Genomic DNA, 22,198 nt, shown 5'->3' on the forward strand with positions numbered 1-22,198 from the left:
ACAGTCTACGTATGCGGGGCGATATTTTCCCTTTGTAGAACATTCCAGTGAATATTAACGGCTCTCGGCTACCGGGAACTGACACAGCGCACGCGCTATAATTTACAGTTCAATTTGAATATCCCCAATATTACACGAAGAAACGAACGTTAAGGGACACACACACACACAAATCGATTGATCAATCATCCGCGTGTCGTGACCCTCGTTAGCCCGGCTGTTTGCGACCGCTCTACGCCATCATTGAAGCTAATCTACAGCCAAGGAAAACTATTTCTATCGCATATGGTTTGCTGCACCCTTAGAGACCAGGACGAAGGATACATCGCGATGTGCAGATTGGCATTTAAATTTACGGAAAAATTTCAATTAACTGCCACCAACGGGAGGGAAGCTTCTACAAAATTCCATCGCACGTGCCACGTGAACCTTGGAAGGGAGAGCAATCTCAAACGAAGAATGCTTCCGGTGCTTGTGAGACCCCGTAGCAAAGTAAGGCACCCTTCCTTCTTGGGATTTCAGAGCCTCCGAAGTCTTCACCCCTCTGAAGTCTTCAGGTTCTACGGAACCCCTAGATAATATCTTGCGGTAATATCGGGCACGTGTCGACCTTCTCAAGAGGTGCCTTAAACTGACGATATCGATTCTCCAGGAGGTCTTGAAAGGTCTTTTTTTTTTTTTTTTGTTAACGGGGAGGGAACCTTCAAAAGGTACCCACCTAGAGGGGCATATCGCGGCTAGACACCGCCCCTCGAGATGGGTTATGTGGGATTCATCATGAAGCTTGACCCGTGAAGCGAGTCAAGCAACCGATGCGACCGCACTAAACCACTCCTCGACCTGATCCGAACCCTGCCGATGCGCTGATGTGCGTAGTACTCCATGCGGGGTCGTGTGTGGGGTCTTGAAAGGTCTTGGAAGGATGAGAAGAAGATAAATAGGGAATAAAGATCCCTATCGCTTATAACGACAAAATTGACACCAAAGCCTACTACGGATGATGATCAGTAAACGCGATAATTAACTGTAAACTTCAATCACTGAAAGATCCTGGGATGTATACTAAGATCATCAACTGAAATAACTAAGCAATAGATCGTTGTATTTAATATGGTTTGCTTTATTATGTGCACCGTCAACCAGTATAAATAATCCTAATGTACTACCCTAAAGAAGTTCGTAACAATCTCTTATGTACTAGCTCCAAAAAAAAAATGCCTTACTAAACTACTCTCGCTACTACGAATATCTTTGATTCTTTGCTCATGCTGTCTGTTACCTTACCCACTATAGCAACTTTCTATCTTCTGCCCTAGTTTTTCCCCCTATTACTTCGTGCTCGTTTCGTACTCTACATCTTTTCTACTTCTGTGCTCAGTCTTTGGATTGTTTGGGCAGCTTGTTGGAACGGTAAAACATCTTACCGGAATCTTGGAATCTTACCCATCTTGCACTCTTCTACCAACGTTCTACAGCGTTCGCCGACTAGCTTCTGCCATTGCGCAACAAAAAAATATTAAAACATACACCAAAGAATTGGGATGAATCTCAAACGTCCTCCACACTTTTGCATGCATGCCCGACCATCCAATAGGCAAACGAATAAATAAATACTTATCAGGTAGAGTGTCCCGCATGGACAACGCGTCTTTGCCCTTCGACGCCACAATTCGGTACGCCACCATCGCACGATACGCTGCCCCTATTACATCAGTGAGCCTTGCGGGCAATGTGCAGGAAGAACCCGATGCGATCCTCACTCTTCTCGCCGCACATATTACATTTGAACACGTCGTCATACCCGTGGTAGCCCATGTGGATCGTGTACAGCACATCGTCCCGGAACGCAATGTCGCAGTACTTGCACTCGAGCGATCGTTCCTTTGGCGGGGCCGATGAATCTCGTACGGGTGCAACAGCGGTAGTACCCGCGGGTACCGTCACGGTCGGTTCCTCCTCGTAGTGCGTATCCATATCGGTCGAACCAGCGGAGGACGTTGCCGGTTCGCTGAGACGTTCCAGCTTGAAGGCACGACCCTTCCGGCGACTTCGCTCACCCTTACCGGTGGTCGAAGGTGTACGGGGGTTATTAGACGATACCGTAGGTGGGAAGGACTCATCGAACGAAGGTTGCAGCAGTGCGGAAGTCGTTTCCGACTCACTGTCCTCGTGGGAGGCAATGTTCCGTCCCGCAGCAGAGGCCGAACTGTCCGCGGCCGCGGCCGTGATCTGCTTGAGCAGTTCCTCCCCAAGCGAGCCACCGCTCGAGGTCGTCTTCACGGAGAGATCGTTGTCGTGGTCGGAACCACTGCTGGCACTACCGTTCAGCTTCTCCCCGGTCAGCTGGTTCATCAGGTTCTGCTGGAAGCTTCTCGGCGAAAGCTGGGACAAACCGGCCTGCTGGTCGGCAAACATCTGGAAGTTGAGGTTCAGGTACGGGAACAGTGGCAAGTTGCCGTTGGCCGCGGCACTCTTGAACATGTGCGCCAGCGGGCTCGGGAATAGCTGGTGTGGGAAGAGGTTCCGCATCAGCCCATTCGTCTGACCACCTCCGGGAGGTGTGAAAGGAGTCGTCGGGGCAGTGCTCAAACCCTGGTGGTTGAGCGGCGTTAGAGGGGCGGACTGATCACCAGCATTCCCCAAGCCACTCAACGATTCTTGCTGCTTGATTGACTGCTGATGTGACTGTTGCTGTTGATGGGTCTGGTCCTGCTTCTGGAGGAACTTATCGACATTCTTCTGAGGCTTCGCCTTTGGACCACGTCTCGTACCATAAACATCGATGATCGGCAGTGGGTTCGGCGTTCCATCCAGATTGAGCACCACGTCCGGCTTGTGGGCGTACTTCCGAAGATGCAACTTCAGCGAATGGCAGTACTTGGTGGCGTAGTTACAATCAGCACACCGGTACTGGAACACATTCGAGTGCGATTTCATGTGCGAATTCAGCATCGACTTATTGACGCAGCTGTAGCTACACTTCGGACACTGGAACGGCTTCGAGCGCTGGTGGTTCCGCAGATGGTACTCCAGATGATGCTTGTACTCCGTCACAAACGGACACTTCGGGCAGGTGAGCATCTTTTCCGGCTTAATGTGGGACCGGGTGTGCTCCCAAAAGCTCAGCTTCGTCACGGCGATGAAGTCACACTGCTTGCAACGGAACTTCTTGACCTGCCCGTGCGAGTTCACCTTGGGTTTGCGGATGCCCTCCTCATCTTCGCTGCCATCGTACGACACATCCTCACAGTCCGAGCCCGGTTCTTCCTCCTTGGTGGGTGTTTCCAGAGGTTCCTTGGGCGATTTCGGTGGCGTCACGTCCATTGGTGGGGTGTGCGTAGGTGTCAGTGAGGCAAGATCTACCTTGATCGCACTGCCATTACCTCCGTACATGCGGTTCGGTGTTGCCAGACGCTGTTGGTGCTGTTGCTGCGATGGTAGCTGATGTTGCGCTGAGTTTGGCGGTGGAATCAGCAGTCCCGAATATCCCGGAGGTGTTAGCGGGTTAAAACCGAGCGGATTGTATCCCCCGGCCATGATGCCTGGCGTTCCTTTGCCCTCGAAGAAACCACTCTTGCCGCTCAGCGAGTCCATACTGTCCACGCTCTGCGGTGACGTTGGGTTCGAGTGTGGATCACTCGATAGAAGCGTTGTGTCTTGTTGCGCCTGGTGCGGCTGCTGATGATGATGCAGGTGATGATGATGGTGGTGATGCTGCAGCGAATGATGATGCGAATGGTAGTCGAGTGGTTCCGATTTAATCGTTAAATCAAACCAACCACCGTTCGGCGTTACTGTCTGCTGCTGTTGCTGCTGTTCTGCCGATTGCTGTGGTTGCTGCGTCGCCGTCATTACGGAATCGAAGTTCTGCATTCTGTATGGAACGGAGGGAAAAAAAGCACACACAAAAAAGAAACCATCAATAAAACATGCCATGCTGTTTTGTTGTTTTCGTTTTCTTCCCCTTTCGCATAAAAGGGTGCCGAATGTGTTTGTGTGTATGTGGTACGTCTGTTAGTCAGCAATCCACCCTAGTAGCCATAGGACGATTTCGTTCACTTTCTCCCTTCGCTACAGCGTTTGACTCACTCACACATAGTGAAAAAGGGCCCCTTTTTTTTGGTACACGCACACAAACATGCGAGAAAAACCAAACGGCAGTTGCGAGGGAGAAAAATCCCCCAAAATTAAATGTCCCTCTTCCCATAGAGGGAAAACAGTAGAAAAAAAAACCATACACGCTGCTTGGTCCACCCACAGCATCTCCTTCTCCCATCATGGGTGATTATTTTTATTTTCATCATGCTTTTTATTTGCTGCTGTTTTGTTGTTTGTCATGAAGGAAGGGGTGGGGGGTAGGGGGTAGGGAAGGGCATACCCCTTCTTTCCCCCTCTCATCCAACTACACCCCCACCGATAATTGGACAGTTTTGTGTACTGTGTTTTATTTTCCGGTTTCATTCACGGTACGTGTGTGTGAGTAGGAATATTGTTCCAGTGGTAAATGTGTGTGTGTGTGTGTGTGCGTTTACTACGTGAGTAAAGTAAGGTCGAATGCTATTTTTTTTTCTTCTTTTTCCCTTCTCCTCTCTAATGGAAAACGAAACCAAAACACACGCTTGCCGCATTCTTGTGGCGTTTGAGGGAGGTGGGGGAGTTGGCATGGGTGGAAAAATGGAGGAAAATGCGTACGTCGTCCTCCTGTCCTGGATGCTTTGTCTTCTCTTTTAGCACAAACGTGGTGTGGATTGTTGCGGATTCTTATTTTTTTGCAGCATTTCGCTAACTTCTTATGTACGAGGGAGGGTTTGGGAAAATCGATACCCCCCCGGCTAGCGTTGAAAGGAAAGTTGCGTTTTGTGTGTGTGTGTGTTCTTCCCGTTCTTGGTGGTGTGGGCCAAAAAGTGTTTCCCCTTGCTTTTTGCTACTAATCCAGAATATTTCCCTCGGTGGAGTATGTTTTTTACTCCTCCCTATCCCAGCGCCATTGTTATCCGGTATGTTTCACGGGGGATGTTTATTATGTACTGCGGTAGTGAGGCACCACACATAACGATTGTGTGATTAAACAGAAGGGAAGGCATCATTTCTCTTCTTCAGCTAAAAAAAGGAAGCAATTCGGAAGATTGTACCAAAAATGTCTAACGATGTAAAAGTAATTTAATCAAGAACACAATAACACATTCCGTGTGTTGGAAGAAAAATGGCAATGGAAATAGCATTAAATAATTGTTTTCTCATATCATCCTTTGTGTTGTGAAAAGGTTCTTCCAAAGTGTCAGCTACAACAATTATTCCCAACACGTATAATTACTGCATGTTTTTCACATTAAAATTTCAACTTCACTCCTGCAAGCGAGCCCTTTTCGGTAAAAGACCCTCATTTGAGACCTTATTGTCATATGCACGCATAAGACGAAGTACGGTTTGAAAAAGGGAAGCAGTTTCATATCATAACACTCCCGGAAAAACTAAACACTTTCCTCACGGCTCGTAAATAAACATTCGACTTTACGACCCCGATCGCCGACCGAAGATCTTATGCGACGACCCTTTACCCCATCGTACACGGTTCACCATCGTGTAGGGACTCCGTAAAGGGGGTAAGCAGAGTTCCCAACGTCCCAACAGCAGTGAAACAATAGAAATGTGCGCACTTTTCTCAGCTAAATCTGTTCCCTGTTTTCGATCGGTATGTTTTTATTTTTTTATAGCTTTTTCCCTACTTTCAATCGGGTTTTCGATTTGCCGAGCTACGTACCCGGATCACACACAAGAAGGAGGCTTGACTGGTTATGCTGCCTGGCTCTTGCGCTAGGATAACTCAAAACAAGAAAAAACTTAACCCCAGAATTTGACTTTCCCACTCCATTTCCCCCAATACGCGCCAATGGTACGGTCCAATTTTGAGACCATTTTTGGAGAGTTCGCTTTGCTACCCATCAAACCGATCGAACGGGTAGCACCAGAGCGAGATCCTTTTTTTTGCCGAATTTGGCAAAGAAAGCCATAGAAAAGTCAAACTTTCTGGCCAGTTGTAAAAATTTCGGTCCAATAATTGCACCCAAGGCTGCTGTAAACATGGTCAAAATCGGGACCCCTAAATTGCCCGGTAAATCTTAAGGACAAAAGAGTTGTCCTTCGGCCAAAGGATAGGAGTAGCGTTTGGAAGAAAGGGGCGTAACTGGGTCAATCAACTTTCGGCCGTGTACTGGTACGCGTTGTAAAAGTGAAATTTTACCCACGGTGCGTAAAATTGCTTTGCTTACCTGAACGTTTTCGATGCAAATGTGTAGTTCTTGGGATTCTCGAGGTCTAAGATGTTGATGAGGGCACCCTGGTGCACGCACTACAACATTCCGGACAACCGACGGGGTTGCTGAAGCAGCAATTTGTTTCACACTTTCAGTTTCCAAATTTGTGTTTCTGGAGCACTTTTAACTAAAATCCTCAAACTTCCTGCAGGTTGTTTAGATTTGCACAAAACGCCAAAACTCACTAGCAACTGTTCACAACATCACGCGTGTCTAAGTCACCTCAGTTTCTTTATTCCATTCTTCGGAGAAAATGCACGATTCATTAGCGAATAGTTCACTTATTTGCGGTTTTTGGTTCACTTCAGCTTCGTAGCAGTGAAAACAATACCTACAACACAAAACAACGTTTACTTTTCCAAGAGAGAGCGTCTGTTTCCGGTAGGACCACACCGCACACTGGCGATTTAAAAACTGATCTGAGATTTTTTGGGACCTGCCGTTACCACCAATGTCCCTAGGGGTAGTTCCACAGCAGTGCGCGTGAGGGTGAAACGAGATGGAAGCAATAGAAAAAAGCCACCTTTTTCCAGTCTTGCTGTTTTCCGTCTCTCTTTCTCTCTGTTTGTTTCTTCCCTATTCTTGGTGTTGTTTGTGTCTCCTTTACGATCGCTCTCTCGCTCTATGATCTATTCATCTCTCGCTTCCATTACTCTCTGCGTGTCCATAGTAACCGCCGGAGCGAAACTATTAAAAGGGAAAAACGTTCGCGTAAGGTAAAGATTCGGAAAGGTAAAGTGAGACGCATCTAGAGACGAAGTGAGATGGAAGACGGGACCGAACAACGCATTCGTCTTACTCGGAAGGTCAGAAGGAAAATTGATTTTTCCTCCTTGCAAGCAGTGCGTTTGAAACTGAAAGTGAGTGCGTCTGGGCAAAGGAGTGCATTTTGGCCACCGTTACCGTTTTGTCTTTCTTCTTTTTTTCTTCTTTTTCTACGTGCTAATGTGTACCCCGTACCCTTTCGCACGCCGCAGCTAATCACCTACCACAATCGCAGTCAAGGTTCTGTTGTTCCCGCCGGCTGTGGCAAGTGGCAACTTTCTCCATCGGCAGCGGTGTGAATCGTTTCGGTGGTTTATCCGGTTCGGTTTCGTAAGAAAAATCGACGGATGAATGCGTTCAAATATGTTGAGCCGTGTAGAACATAAGCATGTTTATGCTTTTTGACCATGGACTTATGCTGCTAATGTACTTAAAAGTAAAACTATTTTATCCATAAACGTCACTATTGCACCTAACTATTCCCATTGTCTTATAACTACGGAAATCTTACTACGGAAATGCAATCTTTAAAAAACTGGTTGGCTTCTAATAACTCGTAGGAATTGTATTGAAATCAAATGGAAAAGTTTTAATTGACCGATAATGTATTCTTCACCCTCATGAATATTATTTTCTAACAGGGCAATGCCTTCAAATCATCATTTAGAGACTTTTCTTACACTCGGAAAATCAATCATCAACAGGAATTGGCGTTTTTCAAGTTTCAATTTTGATTACTTCGTAAATTTCACGATGCACTCGCGATCGTAATTACGATGTGCCTTATGTGTTCCAAGGGGACCAATTTTAAAATTGTCTTTATATTGGAAAGCGAATGGAAGATGTCTTTATCTGCAATTCAAAATTAAAACAAATACTGTTTACTATTGCATAACAATTCTATAGCAATTTAGCAATATTAACACTTTGAAAACCAAAACAAGATCAATTAAGTTGGTAACGCCATTAATTAAAAAAAATCGGTGTCGTTTCCAGGATTCAAATATTCAAATAATATTTCAAATCATTACTCAGTCTTTCGTGTATTTAAAATAATACTGTCGTTATAAGTGAGTTCATTGACAATAGGAATGTTAAGGCGCTATACAGAAATGTTCACTACCAGTTTGATTAAACAGAAAAACACAATAAAGCACTTAATTGAAACATTTTCTTATTATGTCTAGTCTTGACCTTCAATTTAACTTTCGTCTTTAACTATCATTCAAAAAAAATCTGATTTTATATGCGTGCGATCGTTAGTACGATGTCAGATTTTATCATTTTCATACAAGGTTAATTTATATTATCAGATTTTATCGTTTAATAAATGTTTTAAATGTATGAAAGCAAATTAAGATTAAAAATAGAAGGGAAATACTGCTGTAATTACAACCCAATTCAAAAGAAGTGCAATGTTTTTTTGGCTGCGTTGACTAATTTTGCATAAAATGACATAACCGGTGCCGTGACCAGGATAAAACTAAAACTCTGCAAATTAAAATACTTTCACAACTATTAAGTGAACTCATTCACAACAGGAATGTTTACGAGCTGCAGAACAATGTCCACTACCAGTTGGCTGCCAATTACCAGCAACACAATGAAGCATAATTATTAGCTAGAAAACAATTTCTCATTTCTTCTAGTCTCGCCCAAGCGCACAAATGAATCGCCAAATCGCCCAATATCACCGTCATCGAGTGCCGCGGCGCAGTGTCGGGGTCAGTTTGTTGTTTTCTCACCCAGCTGTCCACCCAGAAGTGCCTGCGGCTACCGCTTTAATTGCTTTTAAAATGCACTTTAACGACACGGCCCACTAGACCCGGATGGATTTTTAAGGCTACGGCGTGTGTGTACGTGTGTTGGTGTGGCGTAACGTAAGCGGTGTGTTGTGCATCCGCATGGCCGAAAGTCGGGGAGACAAATTGATGAAAATAAATATATTTTGTCAGCGTGGTAAAATCAACACCCCGCCATGGGTGTGTAGCCGGTAATGTAAAAATGGCCTCCATGGCGACCCGGATGGCAGGAGGGCGCGTGGCACGGTGGACCACTTTGCTGCTGAGTTCGAGTGACCGATGCTGCTTGTTCTCATGATTTCGATTGCAAGCGGGAAAGATGTATTATTTACACTCATAATTTCTACCCCTTAGCCAGTAATAGTGTTAGTGTTTCGGTGGTCAGTTTCATACTCCGTAATCAAACCCGATTAAACAACGTAGATAGCACATTGCACTGGTGGAAGGCCGTGTGGAAGCGTGTGTCGGAAAATGGTAGAAATAGGGAAAAAGCAAAGTCAAAGAAATGGATAACAAAAGTAAACAACTTTCACTTCCATTCGCACGCATGCACATATCCCTATCATCATCGGAAAATCGGAAGAAAAATTGTTGAACAAAAAAAAAAAGAAAGAACGAAAGAACCGGGTAGGTTTCGTTCCACTCCGTTTCCCGTTTGTCGTCCCCTTTTGCATCCAAAAATGGGCAGACATTTTCTTACTACGCTCCAGGGCCCATCGTTTCCATCCGGCCGAGCCGACGAATACTCCCTCGGGGCTTTTTATTTTCTTCGCACATTGTACAGCGTACGGGCGTTAAAGGGAAAAACACATGCACGTCCAATGGGTGGAAAAAGAAGTAGGAAAAAACGGAAATCTTCTCACTAAAAGCAATCAGTAAAATTAGATGGGGGAGATGAGGGGGTAAGAATATAGATTTTTTCCTCCCCCATTGTTAGATTGGTGCAAAAATGATACAAGTAAACCAAAATGTTACATTTAGCATGAAAATTTCCCTCAAATTGGAGATGTAAGCCAATAAAGCGTAATAACTTTTTGTCTAATTTTCTTCAAACTTATGAAATTCTCCATTTTGTTTTTAAAATTGTATCATTTTCATTATACTTTGGAAAATTAATTATCGTTCTACCATTAACAACTATATATTTTATTGTTATCATAAACTTTTTTATTTTATTTTTAATTTAAGTTATTAATTTTAAATTTAATTTTCAACAATTAGAAACTCTTTTCTTTATAACCTTTAACATTTATAACTTTTATTTCATATTAATTTGTTATATCATTTGTTATGTTATATTTGTAATATCTGTAATAAATCAAAGAACCATGATTCACACAACATCACAGATAGTAATATAACAAAAGTAATAAAATGCTACAACAGCCTAAAAAAATCCCCACCACACGAAACATACTAACAAAAACAGAACCAAAAACCTTTGTTCACTTCCGGTACGCAATTTTGGCTCCCCTATTTTTATGATGGAATCCTCCATGCTTTATTTATCGTGTGACGGCGCCATTTGCTATTTTCGGAGTGGGGTGCTTTCGGTGGTTCGCCCAGAAAAAAAGCTCCCCCTGTCTCTGCGGGCGGCTCGTGTACAGCCGCCATTAACGAATGGGGAGAATGCGCACGCTGGAGGGGATTGGGAATAGGAGGGGGGATGGGGGAGTTGTACAAACACACACACACGCATACTTATGTGCGAAACATTCAGGAAATGAAAGGAAATGGCGCTCGGGAATGGAAGGAGGAATAAATAAGAAGCGAACAATAAAGAAACCACAGCGCATACAACGAATGGAATGGATGAAGGCAGCAGCAGCAGCAACCAAAAAAAGAAAACCACCGTACTTCAACAACCGGCTTTCGAACGGGAAAACTCCCTACCGTGTTTTTATTCGAAGCTTCGCACTCGGCTCTCGACTTCGCTTCGATTCCCAACCGCTGGCTACGGCCCCGTATACGCACACGCCGACAGCGGTGGGTTTTGATGGGTTTTTCGGGCACAACCACCCTCCTCCTGGGAGCGGCCGGCAAAGGGAGTGAAAGAAAATCCGACAAACAGTCGAACAGTACGAACGGACAAAAAAATCCCCCAGCCCAACCGTACGAACGAATCCACATTTATTTATGGTCGCGCATTATCCCTCGATTCGTGCCGACGTGTGTGCGTGCGTTCGTTGCGTGCGAGGGTCGAACGGTCTTTTTTTACTTTTACATAGCAGGCGAATAGGAAAGGGCTCACGGTTGGAACGAAAAACGTTCCCATGGTAACCGGCAATCACCGGGCACGCGGCACGACGAAGAAGAAGTTGAGCAGTTTTTTTTTTTGCTGTAGCTTGCTGTTTACTGACGCTTTGGAAAACCGAACGGAGCGCACGCATTGGTTGATTGCGTAAGCGTAAACATAAAAAATCAACTCAACAAACACAAAAACGCTCTCCCCTCCGGAGCGGAGCACGTGCGAGGGAACAAAAAAGTCTTCCGCTCTCAACGCGGATTGGAGAAAGTTCCATCGAATGAGACGTTCCGGTGGCCCTTTTTTGGGTTCGTTTCCCCTCGGTTGTGTGTGTGTGGAAAACAAGGTTTTTCTCGTTGCGTTTTTTATACAACATGAGATGTTGTGGTTTTGGGAGAGGGTATGCTTGATATATAAAATGGCGGCATTTGAAAACTGTTTTTTTTACTCTGCGAGGGATTTTGATTTCGTTTAATGTTCAAAAAGATATTTTTTTATCGAAAAAATGCATTTTTTAAATTAATATCCTTCCATATTGGTAAACAGGATTTTTTTCATTATTTATTCCTTGCCGTCAATGATTACTTATTCAGCATTATCAAATAAAAACATTTACACATTACTGTAAAACAACAGCCATTACATTTCACATCAATACTCTGGTAAATTACTCTGAAGTAACTGAAATATCAGATGTTTCAATCAATTTATCTTTGTGATGTTTCAACATGTAACATTTAACATTTGTGATGGTTTAACATTAATTTAATAGTAAAATAAAGTGAAAAATTAGCTATTTGTTTCATATAACTCATTCACTTTGGAGTCATTTACTCTTAAAGCTACAGCAACTTTTAAATAATCAATATTATTCCATTGTTGTCAATTCTAATTTTATATAATTATTGTACTCCTCGATGTTATTGTATTTCTGAACTATTGACTAACATCTCCAAAAAAAATCACGGCTTAAATCAAATGTTGATGTACCAGAGCAGCTTCTGAAAATTCCACATCAGTTCATAGTTCCTTAATTGTTTCGAATTGTTCACTGAGCGTGAAAAACAGTACCAGGAACTTAAGTGAAATGTTTCAAAAAATCTAATAGTTAATGTAGCATTGTTGGAAGTAAAACAAAAGGTATTGAAATGATCAGAATATTATAAATTTGATGATAAAAGCGAAAGCTGCTATAAAATGTTCATCAATCCCTTACTCTTCAGCAACAGCTTAACGAACAATCCATTTCTTTTGGGCATGAATATGAGTATTAAAAACAACAGCCCCGAGGCACACTCATCATCGGACCGCTCTGATAATGCTCATCAATAACCAAACATGCGAAGGCGTGTTCCCTTTGTGGGCCATAAATTACACCAAGCCCTGGCTCGCGGCATGCACTCATCAACTGTGTGCAGCGCGCCGGTGGCTGGACTTTATTTGCTGAGCGATTATTTATGGAAGGATTACTTGTAATCTTCCCACTGCAGGCGGTTTGCAGCCAATGTCATTGTGGGTTATGGCGCCAGCAGGGAAGGCCAACCGTGTCCGGCCCGGTGTGTACCGGACGTTGTTGCAAACACGCAAACACCGTACAAACAGCATCAGAGCAGCGCGATGCACACAGGCTCGAACAAGTTGTACAAGGGTGTGCTGTGCTCAAACGGGCCCAAATGCAGCATTTTGGACTTATCAGTCGAGCTGTGACGATGCACCAGGCCGTACAAAGCGATCGCTTATCACAGTGCGACGCAACGAAACAAAGCAAATGGCGTCGGGGAAAAAACACTGTTCAACAGAATCCTACACAACACGGTCAGAGAGTTCGGAAGGAAATCTCCCCGAAGCGACCAACGAGGCTGATGACACCATCGGGTGGGGTTGATTTTTTGATAATGTTTTCTTGATAATGAGGTCTCACTGTTCAATGGGGCGCAATATGCTTGATGATTAATTTCGTTGCGCATTGTTTCTCAGCGCTTGGAAACGAATTTAAAATGTTGATGAAGGAACATTTCATCGAGGGTATTGACATGTGTTAAAGCAAACAAAAGAATTAATTTCCGCTTAGGCGGAAGCAAATTAGCTTCAACTTTAAATAATTGAAAAGTTGGGTAATTGATTAAGTTGGACTAATGTTAGAAAATATTTATTGGAAAAAAAACTTCTTATAAACCTACATAATTGTGATTGTTAACGAACTAGTATTTAGTTCAATTTTCTTATCCTTCTGCATAAATTTACGTTTTCTTTGTTCAATGAATTTAAACCAAAAACAAGCAACAGAAGACGAACGTCCCGTGTGAAATATTTCAATGAAAAGTTTCCGGTACTCGCCGCTAGAGGGCCAGACGGTTCGGTTGTGTTTTTGTTAGACAAACAATAGAAATTCTTCTTCAAGTACACCCATTTCTTACTGCAACACACCAGTTTTTCCTTCACTTTCACCTTTCGTAATCGTGTGTTTTATGCCGAACCACCGTTTCACCGCTCTCAAAACGCGCGGAGCTTGCTGTAGCGCTACTAGGTAGCGATTTGTATGGAGTCCAAATGCAGATGCCATTTTTGTACACAGTTTTACTCTCATTTAGAGCCTTGCTGCCTGTTCTCTTTGATTTTTTTTCTACTTCTCATTCGCAAAACCTTTCGTAAATATCTCGTAGTTAGTTGTTCTACATTTACTTGCCCGCCATTTTGCATTACTACTGTTTGCCGATAAATAACCGCTACTAGCTGCAGAGATTCGGGCTGCTTTGCTGTTTAGTTTTAATTACTTTAACGATTTAGTTTGTTCTACCAACGATACCCAGTCACTTCCAAAAAAAAAAGAAGCCCCTGTAGACGTACACAGCCACAACACATTATCTCTCTCTCTGTTTCTCTCTCTTTCTCTCTCTCTCTCGCTAGTACACAGATATTATTAACACAATTGTGCGCCTATTTTTAAGTAGCCTGTACCAAGTAGTTGTGCTCTCACCTTTTGCTATCTTTTTTTTTTATTGAGCAACCCACGGCCAAACAGGGCCCGGGGTCGCTAGTAGCGAATTCATTACTCAAAGCAACCTTCAAAAACCCTTCACCAAAGCTCTGTAAGATACAAAGAAACAAACCAAGTCAACGATTGCTCCCCTCCATCCATCGCCACTTTTCCAGGTGTCTGAAACGGATCTGGAAGTTATAGAAGCGACCGGTCGCAGTCCCGCGGAAGATTCTGGCCTCGGATTGGCCGCGACGATGCCGGACATTCGCAATCGGTACGCGGTCACTAAACGAGCCGGTGGACGTGGCGCACGGTGGGCTCACCGGTCTCCCTCCAGCTAATTTTAATCATTCTTTTCTTTCCTTTTTCTCTTTCTTCTCCCATTCTTTTACTTTTCTATCAATGTTTTACCCAACTTTTTTTTGTTTCGTGTGGTGTGGTAATTGGATATATGATCGATTGATGATGAATGTGTTGGTGTGTTTGTTCGTGTGTGTTTTATTTTCGATTCTTTTTTGTTTTTTATTCTTCTTCATTTGACCCCTTACCCTTCTATCATTCAACGTTTTGGCCGCCATCCGCGATGTGTCCTATTTTGCTTCCTTGCGTGTGGGGATGATTTGGGTGATCGCGGTAACGCAGGCCGCCAGCACCGCTACCGTATCGGCCTATGTCGGCAGGACCAATCCTACACCATCACGCCTCGTCCCGTCACTTGAACGCATCGTTGGCCGATATTCCGCATAATCCTCTCACGGTTACGCCCAACCGCCTAAACTTTGCGGGCGGCCCATCCGCAGCCCACGGCATTGGCGCCATCGGTGGCTTGCATCACCTGAACCGCCACAAAATATCCTCCTCGTCTAGCGACGTCGTTAAACAGTTGAAGAACAAGGTGATTGTGTTTCGTTTTTAATTGCAATTTTACTTTTCTTTACCTTTCGCTTATTCGTTACCGTATCGTCGTGTTGTTTGTTTGTTTGTTTGTTTGTTTGATTTTGTTTGGTTTTGCGTTCCATCTAAGTTTTTGTTTTGTTTTTGTATTATTTTTGTGAGCACTCTGTTGGGAAGCAGGATCTTCTTTTGTTTGTCCGTGTAATGGAAGGTTGAGAAAGTGTTTTACATTGTTTACCTTACAACACATTCCGTTGTTTGTTTATTGCATTACTTACACAACACCGTGTTGAAGTTTTCTTTTCCTCCTCCTGTTTATCCACTGTTTTAACGCTTTTATTAAACGAACCGTGCGTCTCATTTGTAGCAACTTCACGAAATACGACTTATCGGCCAAATTTCGGTCCACTTGGTGTGCAATTCAATTTGTTCAATCTCGTTCAACATAACCTCAATTTTTTCCACAACTTTACTACTGACATTTAGCATTTCTTTCCCACACCATACATAATTGCTGTTTGTAATCATGTTATGCCATTTACGATCTGTCTGTTCCCTGTTCCAAAGCTCACCAATGACAGAGGTGCTATAGGATACATTTACCATTTATCTACCTTAACTGTAATACTAGTTTATAGAAAAGAAAACTTGTCTAAGAGAAATAATCAATTCTAACCATAGTGTAGCGACTAAGCGTGTCTGTAGAAATTCGTTTATTTAACCAAAACTCCACAAGAACAACAAAACTTTCCAACCAGTAAAACACTAAAACCCAAACATGCAAACACACTTCAAACCACAGCGTCTCCTTTCACTCATTCATTCTCGCCCGTCTCGACCAACGATATTCGTCACTCCACCGTGTGACGGCGAGTGGTATTGCGTGTCGTTCGTGAATCATTGTTTGTTGCGTAGCTGAAACGTGTTATTTTGGCCCGTTCGACGACACCCGTCAACTACACCAAAAACCACAGCAAATTTTCTTATCTTTGCATACTGAACAGTGAACCCTTCAAACCGATGTCTCACACTCAAATTTCACCACTCACTTGTTGGTTTTGTTGGTTTTTTTTTCTCGATCTTACTTTATCATGCGCTTCACTGCGGGACGGTGTCTTGCAGTAATGATTCTGCATCCAAGCGATTGTACCTGCTGCAACCATTTATCAACCCCATTAACGCGCTTCCCTTTCTTTATCTTCGTGTCTTTCTTTGTGCTATTGCGTGTTGCTCCGCGTTTGATAACCGCCAGGACTACAATGATCCTACACGACCCAGGAGAGGAAGCGAGACTCAGCTATCTAGGGCAGATTACGACTCGGTAAGTTGTGTGATACGCATGAAAAAATAAGGAAATTGTGTAGAATTTTGATAAACTTACCTATTCAAGAAAAAGTTTCTCATAGAAATCCTTGGTGAATTAGTCACCTGAATCATAAAAATTGACTCTCAATACAATCATGACATGAACATTTTTATTTGAAAAATGATGTATTTTTTTTAAATTCATGAATTTTCAAGAAATAAACACTCTCCAAGGATTTATAATTTCAATAACATTCTGCTGATGCGGATGAGATAACACAAATACAAGAACTTGCTAAGCATCTCACTGAGCACACATCTCATTAAGGACAACTCACTAAGATGAATCTATTCATAGTGAGTGAGTTACATTTTTGAGCCAGTTCTCATAGTGACTCTTTGCAAAAAAATATTCTTGGCTTCAATTCAAATAAAATATATTCAATGGCAGTTTGTTAATCGCTACAAGAAATCAAAATTCGTGAGTTCAATAATTCATTCATGATTTTAATCTCTATGAGTAGGCAACTCTTTGTCGTGATTCAAGCCAACTCACAATGCTCATACGTATTTTGTTCTTTCTGAATTCTTTCATTTTTCATAATTGTTAATGTACTATTATTATTAAAACGAATTGACATTGTTTGTTTTTAAACTATTTCCATTGTCTGAAATGCACCGCAAAAGGATCAGGTAAGTTTGCTCATTTTAGAATAAATTGTGTTTTCTTTTCTTCATTTTTTGTCGTTCGTTGTATGCATTGGTGCCATCTTCTATCTCATTGACAAAATGTCGTTAATAATAACACAAACAGTAAGCCCTCTCTTGCCATCGAAAGCAGTCTAGTGAGCTCATTTGTAGTAGATCGACAATTACATTTAGTCCTTTTTCCAAATTTAATACGTTGTTAAATAATTAGGCTTACAATTAAATTTGTTTTATGAAGAAAAACACCTTATATTAAGCGCTAGCAAAACCAACATAGGTTCGTGTTCAAAGAATCCGACGCATTGATGTCACAGGTAGTACGTTCAATATTCAATCATAGCATCATTATGTTGTTGAGGTAAAACTAGTTCCTTCAATTTAGCTCGAACTCTCTAGCGAACATATATTCACAGATGATCGTTCCAAATTCTTTCCCTAGAACATAATAGAATACATAAGTTTTCCAAGTAGTTTTTAAAAACTTTTGTACAGATTTCAACCAAAACGGGTTTATGTTTCATCTACTTATTTGCCATTAAACATTATTTTTTGTGTCTCACAATTCTTAACACTACTACCAAACAACCAACCAAAAGATCTCTCTAGTGATCGTGATTGAGTGAGGTAAAAATGGGGCTTAAAGATCGTTCGGTTTTAAGTACAGTGCACTTTACCATCGTCACCGCCCACACCCGTTGTGGTAGATTTTGTTTTTGTGGTCCACGGTTTCTTTTTAATGAATTCGCCCGCCAACTTACAGGGAAGCTACTTAGATGGAATACGATCACATTTAGGTGGTTTAACGCAACGAGTCAAATCTTGGTACTGGGGAAGACCTCTCGTAAGTGCAAACCTCTAACATACTTAAAACTTCTAAATCTTTTACCGTTTTTTCTTTCTTCTGTTACTTTTCTCTTCGGTTTCCTCTCCGGAGCTGGTTGTGTTTCTCTCTTCTGTTTTGATTACATCTCTTTTTCACTCTCTAAATTCATCAATTCGTGCTATTTCGATCAGATGTTTATTTTATTAATTGAAGTTGTTTTGTTTTTAATGATATGCATTTATTCGATGCTATGTTCGTTGCATACTCTGTTTTATTAGTTTTTATACATCTTTCGATTTGTTGAATATCCTTTCAAGACATGTTACTAACTGTTACTAAAAGTATTTTGATTGTTCTATTTTATTTTTACATAATTTGGCCATTTAAAGTTTTACTTTTCAAATTTTAATTAAATTTTCTTATTTTACATAATGATCGAAATAATAGCACTTTGCAAGTCTCCATTTCTGCAAAAAACAAAAAATACACTAAATTTTTGATCCCATTTTCTTTGTACTGTTTGTGTATTTATTCTTGCGTTAAATTTGCGCCTTGACGGTTGCATTTCTTAGATGCACCCCGTAAATCAGTATTATGAAGCACGAATTGTGTCCATTTTTATAAGTATGTATGACAGTTTTCTATGTTTTTAAACAGGTCTGCATATCGTTTGTGTCACTCCTTATTTGTTGTTTCAATTTTCAAATGGTATATAATCTGATAATTAAATGACAAATTTTAAAAAGGACTATTTACTCTTGTTTTTATCATAACGAATGTATTACGTTTACCTGATCTGTTATTCTCTTCTGTTCGAGCATTCTTTTATTTATCTTATTAATTCGCTGTAGGAATGAAATGGGCACTCTCTTTCGACCAATCGATTTCAATGTGTAGTTAGATAGAACGTAGATTTTTATTGAATATTTTTTGTATCGCACACTGCATGAGTTTCGTAACATTATTTTTGGGAATACTTTCGCTCTGCGTAGAATGTTGCAAACCTGTACTCGGTACTTTGCCATCTTCACGTCAACACGAGCGCGACCTATTTAAACCAGTGAGCGAAATGATATTTATATAAATGGACACTTTCATGACCAAAATCGATCAAACACACCCTTTATTAACCACCTTCTGTTCTGTAAAACCTCTCCAATTCGGATTTCCAATATGGCCATTCTCACTTGCAAACTCCCCACCCTCTTGTACTAAAGTGTTCTTTTCGCACTACTTTCGCAAGCATGGGGCACCTTTCTCATAGTATCAAGGATTGAAACGAACTAAGCAAAGAGCAAAAAACCGTTCACAATATTTTACTACGAAGCATTATTGCCTATTGCTGGTAGTGTACATTATGTAGCAAAACACTATAAACATTACCAACACAATTGCTACTTCTGCAGTGCACAATAAACTTCATTGAATCGGTGAGCAGTTTAAAGCACAAAAAAAATACAAAACTCAAATAATAACATGAAAGTAGACCTCGATGAATGAAATGACCTTGATGAACAGAACAATAACAAGGCATAGTAAAGTTGATAAAACTCGTAAACAAACAAGTGCACATGTTTGGCCTCTTGATAACTCGTAACTTTGCGTAGTTTGCTTTATGTTTGTTTGGTTAGTATTACAATTAATTTTGTTTTTATTTTGATTAATTTGCTTTAATATTGTGTTTCAATTATTTATGTTTTTATTTCGACGTTTTTTGTGAGTTCTGCTCTCTGCTTACGTTACTGTCCATTGCCAGTTCATTGTTTTGTTTTGTATTTTGATGTATGTTATTCGTATTACAATATTTGTTTGTTAACATTGCTTCTAGTTTTCCTACGCTATCAGTTTAATGAGAGCAGATTTTGTATTGTTTATTCGTTTATTCATTATTTTGTAAACTTCGTTAAATTTGTAAACGTGCTGCAAAACCAAACGCCATTGCTTCGTTTTGCGTTTACAGTCGTAATATACTTCTTTTCATTTTTGTGCAATTCTTTTCTTTTTTCCAACTTTTCTTCTTCTTTCCCCTGAAACTCGCAAATAAAAATGAAAAAAAAACAACAACAACAACAAAACGCATACAAAACAAAACCAATCGTCCGGCGGTTAACAATACACAACAATACATACACGACGCTCTAGGAACTGTCGATAAAGTTGTCTAGAAGTTTTGATTTGAATGATGAGGACGGAGCAGGAACAGGAACACTGTTAGGAACCGATCCAGGTGTCAGACGACATCAGGTAAATGATCCATGTGCTGTGCCGTGTACCGTATTATGTGCCACAAACAAAAAACCGTGTCTTCTTCGTCGGTTCGTAGCCAAGCTGCTAAGAGGCGTGAAGAGATTAGCTTCCGGCTGTTAGCAGTTTGGCTAGCAAATTTCACTCACCTTAACGCTGATACGTTGATAATTGGTAGCTGAAACAAAACAAAAAAATGCCAGTCAACAAATCCATAATGTTCGCACATTGTTGTTCGTTTGTTTTTGTTACCGTTTCTCGTTTGAACGAATCATTTAGGCATAAGTGTGCTGCTGCCCACGATGCAGTTCGATTGGTTATGTGTTTTAAATGCAAAGCGCCAGAAGGTATGCAATCGCAGCACCAGACCAACGGGTCCATTGGCTACTACGGGGCGGGGAAAAAATATATTGCATACCTTTAGGCGCAAACACTTGAAGCACGCATCAAACGGTAACCTGCCATGGGCAGCAGTACACCTTATAGCAAACAATGTACGTGTAATTCAGTGGTTTTAGAGAAAACATAAATAAAAAGCGTTCTTGTTTCAAGTCTTGTGTGTGGCTGTATGTCAGTGTGTGTTTGTCAGTTATGCTAGGTTAGTGAAATGTATTTACTCGATTCGCTAGTTGATCCCGTGCTAAGGAAGTGATCGATAGCAGCATCTGTTGCAACGCGCTAAGCCGAGGGCAACGATCATACGCAATACTGCAACACCCAAAGCAACACTAAACATGCATACAAACACACACACACAAACACGTACTTACACGTCCAGTGACAGACACCAATACTGACACCAGATATGGCTTTCAGTAGTTTCGTAGTAGCTTTACCGGAGTGTGTATCAGTAGCTTTCATACGAAGTTACGCTTCACAGCGTTGAACCGTAGATTGAATAACCTATCAACATAAATTCCGTAGCACATCAAACATTGCCATAGGAGCACCTTCTGTTATACGCTTTAAAATAATATTCGGAACACAAACGAATTGTGTCATACAGTATTTCCAAATCTTCCATCAGTACCATCTTCTGGTAAACTTCACACTAAGCATATTTTAAGTACACAGCTTTTAGATCTACCATTTAATATGTAGTGATGCGTAATAGTAGTATTCAGAAGCTATCGTAGTCTGTTATACAGAACCTAACAACTGTAATAAACTTTATCTGTTTAACAACAGTTCATGCTAAACATTCTTAATCAAATACGTAATAAATTGTTTGTTATAATAGTGTTTAAATTAAGTACTTTACAGTATAATTCTATCACACCCTGTCTGTTTTATTAAAGTGTAGTAACGCACGATACACATATCATCGTACCAGTATAAAGTTTGTTTCTAAATATAGTTTCGTTTCAAACATTTCACGTATCTGTAACATTTTAAGTATATAATCGTATTTCTACAAATATAATGTGGTTACCTTACAATGATGCAGGAAACCTTCCTGTGTCATACGAACCCTTTACGTTGCTTATCCGTTTCGATGCAATTTTGGCACTGATGAATGTGTTTTTTGCCGTATCATTGACCAAACGTACTGCTTAGCTAACGATTTAATCTATCTGTTCGCTCATTTCCATCTGCACCTCAACGCACATTCTCCCAACCCGAACGTCACAGTCAATGCAACGGCTGCCTTTGGACCAGAACGGATCGTCGCTGGAACAGAATCAAGATCAACCACCACATATAGTACCTGATCATAGAGGAAATCTTCATATAACCGTTAAAAAATCGAAGCCAATCCTCGGTATCGCCATCGAGGGCGGTGCAAATACTAAGCATCCGCTGCCACGCATCATCAACATCCACGTACGTGCAGGCGGCGACTTGGCAAGCCCTTGAACACTGCTGTAAATGATGTGTAATTTTGATGTTTTAGGAACATGGAGCAGCGTACGATGCCGGTGGACTGGAGGTAGGCCAGCTGATACTGGAGGTCGACGGGAATAAGGTGGAGGGAATGCACCATCAGGTGAGTTGAAGAGGAAGCGAATCTCTTAATATTTTCAATATTTCGTTGCGTTGATTTAAAAATTAGACAATTGTTTCTCTTAGGTTAATAGGAAATTTTGCGAATTAATTAAATGCGATTGGTCAGGTGGC

The 22,198-nt window shown here is 41.5% G+C and overlaps 2 protein-coding genes across 2 annotated transcripts in view; one reads left to right on the plus strand and one right to left on the minus strand.

The window, feature by feature from the left end:
• Positions 1-22,198, plus strand: part of LOC128299027 (uncharacterized) — a 69,675-nt gene that overhangs the window by 43,611 nt on the left and 3,866 nt on the right. The window contains exons 12-19 of the mRNA XM_053034860.1: positions 14,280-14,380; positions 14,749-15,001; positions 16,253-16,321; positions 16,993-16,998; positions 17,774-17,854; positions 19,979-20,080; positions 21,713-21,904; positions 21,975-22,067. Of these exons, the coding sequence (XP_052890820.1) occupies positions 14,280-14,380; positions 14,749-15,001; positions 16,253-16,321; positions 16,993-16,998; positions 17,774-17,854; positions 19,979-20,080; positions 21,713-21,904; positions 21,975-22,067 (897 nt within the window). The remainder of the gene's footprint in view (positions 1-14,279; positions 14,381-14,748; positions 15,002-16,252; positions 16,322-16,992; positions 16,999-17,773; positions 17,855-19,978; positions 20,081-21,712; positions 21,905-21,974; positions 22,068-22,198) is intronic.
• On the minus strand, positions 1,711-3,938 carry LOC128299028 (protein hunchback). The gene has a single exon (XM_053034861.1). It carries the CDS (start codon positions 3,934-3,936, stop codon positions 1,711-1,713), a length of 2,226 nt encoding a protein of 741 aa, XP_052890821.1. The 5' UTR covers positions 3,937-3,938.

The sequence above is a fragment of the Anopheles moucheti genome, chromosome 2 (genome assembly GCF_943734755.1).
Source record: "Anopheles moucheti chromosome 2, idAnoMoucSN_F20_07, whole genome shotgun sequence".
NCBI classification, from domain to species: domain Eukaryota; kingdom Metazoa; phylum Arthropoda; class Insecta; order Diptera; family Culicidae; genus Anopheles; species Anopheles moucheti.